This window comes from Balaenoptera acutorostrata, chromosome 13, assembly GCF_949987535.1.
Source record: "Balaenoptera acutorostrata chromosome 13, mBalAcu1.1, whole genome shotgun sequence".
NCBI classification, from domain to species: domain Eukaryota; kingdom Metazoa; phylum Chordata; class Mammalia; order Artiodactyla; family Balaenopteridae; genus Balaenoptera; species Balaenoptera acutorostrata.
Genome location: NC_080076.1, coordinates 65,396,882 through 65,407,456, shown reverse-complemented (window position 1 = coordinate 65,407,456; position 10,575 = coordinate 65,396,882). Strand labels below are relative to the sequence as shown.

Sequence of the window (10,575 nt, the reverse complement as noted above, 5' to 3'; positions counted from 1 at the left end):
CCTCCAGTGAGCGAGCATGGCTGCATCTCTGCCCACCCCCACGACCTTGGGCCTGAAGAACCACCTTCTGCAGGGTCCAACCCATGGGCCCCGAGCCCCACAGGTGGGCAGTGGCTGGCTGGGGAAGCTGGCCTGTCAATAAACCACTATTTCTGCAGCTAAGAGCCCTTGACTCCAGGCCCACGATGCTCTTCCCTGCAGAGCCCTCATGTGCAGTCAGTGGCAGAGGAAGTGGCTCCGATGGCCCAAGAAGCCTCACACTCAGGCTCGGCCTGTCCTGTGTCACGCACCCCCAGCACACCTTGGGCAGGGTGGACCCACCAACACCTGCCTTCAGGCCATACTGCAGACCCGGCCATGCAGGGCACTGGATACCCTCACCTCCAACCCCACAGCTGGGGCTCAGACCAATGCAGACAGCACACTCCCCAGAGTGGGCTTGGTGCTTCCCCATCCTCAGTCTCTTCCTCCCTCAGACCCTTCCTGCTGCTCTGTGCCCTTCACCCCAGCGGCCCCAGTGACCCACACCAGGCTCTGGCTGCTCTGACAGCCCCACAGAGCAGACTGGATGTGGCCCTAGTGCCCTGGGACTTGCCCAGGGCCTCTGTGACATGGGGGTAGGGGCATCTTCTGCTGATTCCTCTGTAGGCCACAGAGCCCCCAGGCGAGGGCCCTAGCTAGGCCCTGGTCACGACAGGCACCACAGAGCTGTCATGCAAGCCACATGCAGGCCATGCTGAGGCGTCTTTATTTCTCGGGGTCACATACAGCTCATGAGCCTTTCCCACTCGGGGGCTGCACCTGCCAAGGGAGGGGCTGAGAGCAGAACACATCAGAAGCCTGGGGCAGACAGCCGGAAGGCTGGGCCCACTCTTGCCTTTACCTTCCCACCCTAGCTTTGGACAAAAAAGCCCAGGTGAAGGTGGGTGGCAGACGCAGCCCAGGTCCACCTAGCTTCTCCTCACGGGGTGCCCCTCCTGCAAGCAGCTGGGAAGGTGGTGGCCAGACTTCAGGAAGATGAGCGCCACTCAGCTTTCTGCTGCCTTTGGTGACTGTGGGACAGGGCTGTCTTCCCAGGCAAGATGGGCAGCGGGTCACTGGCAGGAACCCTGCCTGGTCATAGTGCCGCCTTCCCCACCTGGCAGCCCCTCTGCTGCAGCTTCCGGATGAGTTCCAATAGGTTCATCTGTAGCGTCAGCTCCTGGGATGCAGAGGGGCCACTGTGAGGTCCCCTTTAGCCCTGGCAAAGGCCCCAGGAAGCAGCCTCCTTTACCCAAGGACCCGGGGCAGATATCAGGACCTAGAGAGCACCAGGCTTGAGCCCATGGGGCTGACTTCCAGTGAAGCCTGGCTACCTCCTGCCAGAAAGAGGCAGGAGCTGGGACTCCGCCTGTGGCAGGGCCTGCAGTTGCCCTGGCTCGGCACAAATGGAGGTGTGTGCAGGGATGTAGGGGAACTGCACACGAGGCCCTGTAGGGCATAGCGAACCCAGGGAAGGTGGGCAATGCCCTGCAGCCACATGGCTTACCCTCCTGTGGCGGAGGCAGTGTGACCGGCCTCCATGCTGAGCACAGCGCAGAAACCCTTCCTGGAGCCTCCCTAACTCACCACGTACCCTGTCCCCACACACCCTGGGGCTGGGCTCCCCAGCGCCCAGCTAAAACCCCATATGGAATCTGGCCTTGGGGACCAGCATCCCCTGCGCTGTGCCGGGGCAGGCCTATGCCACTGACCTGCGGGTTGGTGGTCACATAGAAGCCGGCAACCCCTGCCTTCTCCAGTGTGCTCTGCTGGTCCGCCACCTTCCGGTCCAGCTCCAGGACAATCTTCTGGTCCATCGCCCGCTGCTCCTCACGGATCCGGTGCTCCACTGCCTGCCACGGTGAAGGCAGCTCAGGGGCTCAGCCTCCTGCCCATCAGTGCCTCACACACACACTCCTGGCCTGTCACCTCCTCTGGCCCCTCTCCACCCCCCAGTGGATCCAGCTCCCAGACTACGGATGGAGCCCGTACTGCACCCAGGTCTGTCCCTCCTTGGCCACACAGAACCCTGCAGAGGGGCTCAGATGCCCTGCCCCAAATGCCCTTACTCCAGCACCTCCTGTCAGGTGTCCTCCCTTTGCTGTGCCAGGCCTCGCCCAGCCTTGACAGCTCGGGACCACCATGAGCAGGCCAGATGCTGGCTCCACCTCTGCTGACTGTCAAGCTGGCCACCATCTCCGGGCCTTTGCGTATGTTTCCTCCCCACTGGAGCTGCGGCCAACCCCAGCTCAGCACCTCCTCCCTGCATGCCCTGGCTTGGGGCTGCCTCAGGACCCTGCACACACCTCCACATGGACCCCACCACTGGTGGCTTCTTGGTTATGGGTGGACCTCTGCGTTGTTCCGAGGCAACCTGGGAGCAGGACTTGCTGGCTCCATCATCCCACCACTGCCCTCATCCCCAAGGCCATGGGGCACAATGGCCCCCACTCACACCTGCCCTGTACAGGCCCAGCCCATTAGGAGCTGCTGTCTTGAGGAGCAGGTGGAGGGGAGTGGGGGGATCACACACTCTCCACCCACTCCAAGCACACCCCAAACCCCCAACAGTGAAGAGCCACATGTGGGCACATCGAGCCTTCGCGGCCCACCCCGGGCTGAGGCCCAGGCTGGCCAGCAGCTTCCAAGTCACCCGGAGCCCCTCCTCTACGGCCCTCTCAGCAGAGCCCAGGTGGTGCCCACCCTGCCCACACCCCTACCTCTAGCTCGCGCTGCTGGGCCGCCTGGAGCACAGGCAGGTTGTGGGGCCGGCAGGCCTGCTGGGCTTCCTGGTGTTTCTGCCGCAGCGCCTGCCTGAGCACTGGACGGGGACAAGACCAGAGGGGCATCAGCAGGTGGCAGAGGGGTAAGAAGGAGGGGGCCTGCTCCAGCTGTCCCACCACCACAGGGAAGCAGGGCAGAGGCGTGGACGTGAGGGAGGCCTGCACCGGGAGCTGGGTGGAGCTCTGGACACCCAGCCCCCAGCCCACTCAGGCGGGCCCTCACCCAGGGTACAGCCCTTCTCCAGCAGCAGGGCTCCAGGGCACTAGAGGAGGGTGAGGCCAAGCGTGTGGTACGGGGGTAGACATCTTTGGTGGACTTTATGGACAAGGCCACTATATCATTTCCCTTAAAGACAGCGATTGGTGCAGAACAGACTGGTCAGACGACCTGGGGAGATACTGGGCTGAAGTTCTCAGCTTAAATACTTACTGATGACCTTATTAATGTCACTAGCTATATTTCTGCCTATTTTACAAGATTATTGTTTCTTTCATGACCAAATGTGTGGCTGAGCCTCTAACAAAAATAATGATGACTAGAAGACCTGAAACAACTGACCAAATATATAGTTCTGTAAGATCAGTGATCGTAATAGTGTAGCTCTAGATGTGGGAAGAAGCAAAAGGGCAATAACAGACTAGTAGAACAGGCGGCCCGGAGGCCTTGGGCTACTGTTAGTTAACAGGGCCTAGTCTGGTAACAGCACATTGAGTGGCCTATCAAGGAAATCCTCACCTGACCTGGGAATGAGCATTCCTAACACCGTGGGACAAATTGGTCATGAAATGCCTTCCAAACCTTGGTCGAAATTAAGACTGAAAGAGAAGGGACTGTAACATACAGAATGTTGCCCACCACCCAGTTCTACAAGAATCAAGTCATTAACCACTGCAGTCGCTGACCTACCTGAAAGGAATTCAGGGTGAAGACAGGGATGAGGCACTTTGTGCTCTGGGAAAACTGGCAGAACTGGCCCTCAGACACTTGGATATTTTCAGGAGAAAATTTTATGAATACAGTTTCTTGCATCTTCCCATACTTAAAACGCACTAAAACCATTAACTAAGCTATCTGTTCCTCATGAATAGCAGTAACCTTCTACCAAGCTGCGTGCTTGGTTACATGTACCCCTTCACCAAAATCACATATATACTGGCCTCCCCCCCTCACCTCTTTGGAACAGTCCTCAGAGCTTTCGGAAAGACTGTCTCCAGGTTAGAATCCTCAGGTTCGATCGACTAAAATTTTCCATTTCTTTCTTAGATTGACTATTGATTAATTTTTCAATAAATGGCATGAGCCGGCAGAGGCCATGTGCCAGGAAGTCTGTGTTGCTCCAAGAGGGGCCACCACGACCACCAAGCAAAGCTTCCACAGTCCCCACTAATTGTACAGGACTGGACAGAAGAGAAAGGTAGCATGGGATGGAAAGAAACCAATCACAAAACAGAACACTCAACACTATGCAGCCAAAATCCTAGACTAGTAAGTGTCAAGTGGCCAGATCTCCCCTGTGAGGAGGGGTCCCAGCTATAAGACACAAGCCCACCACTCTGTCCTCGGCAGAGACCTCACGTTACAGCCCTTCTTTGGAGGGCCCCTGAGGTTCCCCAATCTCCTGTTTCTTCGCAGTGCGTGCACATCTCGACTATGGCATTTATCACACTAAGTGAGTCTGAAGCTGAGGGCCACCCTCAAGACATTTCCATAAACACAGAGATGAGAAAGACACTCCCCAGGTAACGTTTACAATGTGTGGAGGCAGGATGCAAGGAAACAGATAAATGCAGGGAAATGTCATCTTCACCCCATTTATCAACGTTGCTACAAACTTCCAAATTCCACGGGGCGAGCAACCAGAGGCAAAAAGAGAGCTGTGCCCACTGCCCGGGCTGGGGCCTGGACTTTGCAATGACCAAGGAAAGCAATGGCAGCCAACCACCACCTGCTAAGTCAGAGAAAGGAAAAGCAGAAAGTCACAGGCACTTTCCCGCTGCTGACAGCACAAAACCTTCCAAAGGACAAGAAGCGAAGTGTCTGAAGAGTTATCAAAACTCCCCACTAAAAGGAACCAGGGCTCCATGGAGACACGGCTTGTTCCCTTGCTGCCCCCTCCCCCTTTAAAAAAACTATTCTGAGTGCTTGATTTGCTCCCTGAGCTACTAAGCTCTGGAGATAAACAAAAATCACCAAAACGAGAGCAAATACTACTTACTGACAATCTGCATTTGGCACAGACCCAGTCAAAGGCAGGAGGAGTGGGAAAGCTTTACAGTGGCAAAGGGGAAAGGTCCATCCTGATGGAAGGTTGTTGGTGTGGGGAAGCTGGAGGCAGGCTGTCAGAAGAGGGGTTGAGGCTGGGAAAGAACAAGAAAAGATGAGCCTGAACACCTTCCTGTACCAGAAAGCAAGAAGTGCTCCAACAATAATGGGAACACATAAAAAGGACACAGGAGCCAGCCCACTGTTCTTCCACTGGCCAAATGTGGCATGATTTGAGCATTAAAAGGCATCAGCTATGTACTTTGGATTTGTGAGTTGCATCTCATTCCTCAATAACAATGTGTACAGGGACTTCCCTGGTGGCGCAGTGGTTAAGAATCTGCCTGCCAATGCAGGGGACACAGGTTCGATCCCTGGTCTGGGAATATCCCACATGCCGTGGAGCAACGAAGCTCGTGCGCCACAACTACTGAGCCTGTGCTCTAGAGCCCATGAGCCACAACTACTGAAGCTCGCGCGCCTAGAACCCATGCTCTACAACAAGAGAAGCCACCACAACAAGAAGCACAGGCACCGCAACGAAGAGCAGCCCCAGCTCACCGCAGCTAGAGAAAGCCCATGTGCAGCAACGAAGACCCAACGCAGCCAAAAATAAATAAATAAAATATAATTATAAAAAAACAATGTGTACAAAGACAACCACCCAGACATTTAGGGAAGAAGTAGTACCAATTATACACAAATTCTTCTGGAAAACCAAAGAGAACACTTACCAACTCATCCTGTGAAGCGAGCATCACCCTGATACTCAAACCAGACAAAAATGTTACAAGAGAACTACAGACCAATGTCCATCACTAGCATAGAAGTAAAAATTCTTAAGATTTTAGCAAATCAAACCAACACAGACAAAAAGAATAGTTCATCATGACTGAGTAAGGTTTATCCCAGGAATGCAGTTTATCCCAGGAATTTTAAAAATCAATGTAATTCACCGTAGTAACCAAAAATCCACTTGATCATCTCAATAGATGCAGAAAAAAGATGTGACAAATCCCAACATCCATTCCTGATAGAAACACACTAATCCTGGGGCAGATGTCTATCATCTGCCCCCACAGGAAAGGGACCTCACATCACTAGGAGGAATTTTTGCCACAAACGCTTAACGTGTGTATCATCATGCTGTCCAGTTTACAGGAAACACAGAAAGTGGAGAAAGAGGTAAAATGTCAACACGAGGAAGCAATCCAACAGATCCACAGTGGGGACGTTCTAAGGCAGAATACCCTGGACTCTTCAAAAAGTCAGCGCCACAATAAATGTTGGGAACTGTTTCAGAAGCAGAGACCAAAGTAACCAATGGCAATGCATGACCACACACTGGATCCTTATAAAGGGACAGACAATTTGAGACAAGTTTCGGTATGTGACCGTGGACTCAATGTCAGAACACACCCTGGAATGATTCATTTCTATCCATTGTGGTTACAGAGGAGAGCGTTCTTGTTCTAGATCGCTGGTTCTCAGTACTGGACCAAGGCTGACCCCCAAGGATGTCTGGAGACATTTCTGGCTGTCACTACTGGGGGAAGGTGCCACTATCATCTAGTAGAAGCCAAGGATGCTTTTAAACATTCAGCAAATAACCATTAAGACCTGTCCAAGGACTTCCCTGGTGGCACAGTGGTTAAGAATCCACCTGCCAAAGCAGGGGACATGGGTTCAAGCCATGGCTTCAAATCAGGGGACATGGGTTCAAGATCCCGCATGCCGCGGAGCAACTAAGCCCGTGCGCCACAACTACTGAGCCTGTGCTCTAGAGCCTGCGAGCCACAAGTACCGAGCCCGCGTGCCACAACTACTGAAGCCCGTGCGCCTAGAGCCCGCGCTCCACAAAAGAAGCCACCACAATGAGAAGCCCGCGCACTGCAATGAAGAACCAATGCAGCCAAAAATAAAGAAAGAAGAAAAAAAAAAAAACCTGTCCAGCCTCAAATGCCAACAGTGCTGCTGTTGAAAACCCTGGTCTAGAGGAATGCTGAGGACCCCTGGTGAAGCCCTGTGGTGTTGCACATACTTACGGACACAAAGAACTTTGTCAAAACTTCAGTTATTGAGTGTAGCTGGAGAACGTATAAGTATTCATTATATTATACCTCCAACTTTTCTAAATACTTAACCTTTCTTAAATAAAAAATTTGGGAAAAATAAAATAAGAAAGGTGGGAAATCTGAGGGGGCGGGAAGAGCTGCCCAGCATACCTCGCAGGAAGGGGCTCCGGAGGCCCCTCCCATTCCCAGTAGGGATGCCTGGGAGGGGCCAAGGCTCCCAAGGCTTTGGCCAAACGCGTGGCTCAAGTGGAAAAGTTTTCGGGTCCTGGAGGGTGCCTCAGGGCTCAGAGCAAGGGAACTTGATGCGCGGCGGAGAGGGAACTGACACTAAAGGGCGCTGCAGAGCTGTCAACACTGCGGGGGGCCAACCGCCAACACCAGACCTGCCGGTGGGCTGACCAAGCACAGAGGCCTCGGGCCATCCTGCCTGGAAGGGGAGTGAGGGCACGCGAGAGCGCGAGCAGGGAGTTTCTGGATGTCCTGCGAAAAGATGACCGTGCAACTGACAAAGTAAAACCGACTTGACCCATTTGTCATCAAAGGCCCCGCGCCCTCGATCCGGTCAATTTCAAGGGCTTCTTTCGAACGGTACCCGGGGAAGGCCTCCGCCCGCAGAGACCGGAACTGCCGGGGCAGGCCGAGCTCCCGCGCGGGCAGCTGGGCCATCCCGTCGCCCCCGCGCACCTCGGTGCTCGTTCTGCAGCCGCAGGCGCTGGTTGTACAGGCTCTTCTCGGTGAGGTGCTGGATGTCCAGCAGCCCCTGCACGATCTCGAACACGGTGCCGTCGAGGAGCGCCAGGGCCAGGTCGCTGAGCGTGGTGTAGGACAGGCGCTGCTGGAAGGAGCTGCGGGAGGAGGGCGCGGTGAGCGGGGCGGGGCCGAGCCGCCTGCTCGCGCGCCCCGACCACCCCGCGGGCCCCGCGGCCGCGCACCTGGGCAGCTCCTTGACCAGGCCCTGCAGCGCCGACAGCAACTGGTAGTGCCGCTCCTGCTGCCGGGCTCCGTCCACCGCCTCCTCCAAGGCGCCGGAGTACCGCTCCATGCCGCCCGCACCCCGCCAGCCGCCGCCGAAGCGACGCGCGCCTCCTACGTCAGTCCACAGCGCGGCGCGCCCCGCCCCCTTTCACGACAGTTCTGAGCACGGCGCGGCCCGCCTTTGCGTCATCCAGAAGGAGGCTCTCTTGGCCCCACCGAGCAGCGTCCCGCATTGTCCCCGCCCCTTACCCTGCCTCCACGCCCACGCGACCTCCGAGACGTTACTCCACAGTCTCAAAATCGCGAGATTTCTGAGAATTCTCCCCCGCCCGCGCGGTGGGCGTGGACCGAGGCCCCGCCCCCGCCCCGCCCTGTATTGTAGACTGTGCTATGGGCACCCTGTGCTTTTTTTTCCTTCAATTGGCTATTTTTCTGGAATCAAATTACAGTAGTGATTAATAGATTTTATTTTTTATATCTGGAGAAAAGGATTTGTTAGTTTTATAATTTTTCTTAAGAACAAGCATATGTATTTAGTAGTTCCATTGCATTAGAACAGTTTTAACTCACAATGACTTGTGAAATCCATCTTCTCCAGACCTGTGTGTTGAGAGCTTCCTGTCTTATCAAGTCATGGGTGGAGAAGAAGCGGCTGTCCTGTTAAGTGGCAGGATGTTTACAAGTGACACTGCTTCTTCTAAAACATTGGTTCTTTTCAGACTTTTCAGTTTTACACAAAGACTAGAGTAAAATGGTAACAGTAAACCCGCCAACTAAAATTTGGCACTTGCCATCTACCTCTACAAGGATTAAATCCCAAGCCTATTGCCAAAATCTTGGCTCGCTGTGCACCGATGCCAAATAAAAATATGGAGACAGAGGTTTGGAAGATAGGAAGTAGCAAGGCTTAATTTTCTTTGCCAGGCAAAGGGAAGACAGTAGGCTAGTGCCTCAAGAACTGTGCCCCACCCCGCCAACCTTCCTGGGGAATTACAGGGATTCTTATGGGGAGTTCGCAGTCCGAAGTGAGAGACAAGGATCAAAATGGTGAAGGTCATGCATTCTTCTTCTTGCATTATTTCAAAACAGTCACCGCTGGAGTCAAGCAACCCGGTAATTGTGTCCGGCAGCCCGGTAATTGGGTCCGTTAGTCTCTGGGTTATCGGTCTGCGACCTCCTTTCTGAAATGCAAACAACTACAAGGGGTGATTTGCTACAAGAGGTTACAGGCGGAGCAAATACCAGGTGCAGAATGTAAATTACAAAGGATTGGGGGTGACAGGTTAGCTTTGTGAAGGGCAATTCTAACTACAGACACTACAGATCAGTAACAGTTAAAATAAAACTAGGATTAACTCTCTCAGGCCACGTTATGTTTCTTCTCTAGCCTGTTCACTGCTCCCTTTATTTTCCTTGTTCTTAGGAGAGGGAAAACTTCATTTTTATTTTTGCTGCAACAATCCTTACCCTAAAAAAACCTCATGATTTCTTTTTTTAAAAATAAATTTATTTATTTATTTTTGGCTGTGTTGGGTCTCCGTTGCTGCACGTGGGCTTTCTCTAGTTGTGGCGAGCAGGGGCTACTCTTGGTTGCGGTGTGCGGGCTTCTCATTGTGGTGGCTTTTCTTGTTGCGTGGGCTCTAGGTGCGCAGGCTTCAGTAGTTGTGGCGCACGGGCTTAGTTGCTCCGCAGCATGTGGGACCTTCCCAGACCAGGGCTCGAACCCGTGTCCCCTGCATTGACAGGCGGATTCTTAACCACTGCGCAACCAGGGAAGTTCCCAAAACTCGTGATTTCTTAAGGACAAATATTTTCTGACTCCCTCCAGAGTCAATAACAATTATTGCCAGGCAACTTTTAACAACCTTGTGTCTTTTTGTCTTTATAAGCCCCCGACCCTTTGTCTTCCCTAGCACACTCTTTAAGGGTTACCTGAATCTGTGTCTCCTGCCACCTAAAAATTGTCACTCGCCATCTGACTCTGCCAGGATGAGGTCACCAGCCACTGCAGTCTCAAAACACACCCTGAAAGGAGTTCAGGGTAGAGATCAGGAATGAGGCACTCTGCTCTGGGAAAACTGGCAGAACAGGTCTTCAGACAGGAGATTTTATGAGCCCAATTTCTTGCATTTTCTCATATGGAGAGAAGCACTAGCATCGGGACTTCCCTGGTGGTCCAGTGGTTAGTAATCCGCCTTCCAATGCAAGGGACACGGGTTCGATTCCCTGGTCGGGGAGCTAAGATCCCACATGCTACGGGGCAACAAAGCCCACGCACCGCAATTACTGAGCCCCCACTCTGCAACTATAGAAGCCCGTGTGCTGCAACCAAGAGCCCACACACTGCAAATGAAAGATCCCACGTGCTGCATCTAAGGCCCCACGCAGCCTAATTAATTAATTTAAAAAAAAGAAAAGCACTAAAATCATTAACTGAGACATCTGCTCCTCGTGACTA

At 53.5% G+C, this 10,575-nt stretch overlaps 1 protein-coding gene across 1 annotated transcript; it reads right to left on the bottom strand.

Moving 5' to 3' along the window:
- Window positions 1-725: 725 nt before the first annotated feature.
- On the bottom strand, window positions 726-8,251 carry DGCR6L (DiGeorge syndrome critical region gene 6 like). The gene is made up of 5 exons (XM_057526910.1): window positions 8,075-8,251; window positions 7,827-7,987; window positions 2,742-2,842; window positions 1,734-1,874; window positions 726-1,201 (listed from the first exon to the last, which is right to left on the bottom strand). Exons 1-5 carry the CDS (start codon window positions 8,182-8,184, stop codon window positions 1,118-1,120), a joined length of 597 nt encoding a protein of 198 aa, XP_057382893.1. The 5' UTR covers window positions 8,185-8,251; the 3' UTR covers window positions 726-1,117.
- Window positions 8,252-10,575: the final 2,324 nt, after the last annotated feature.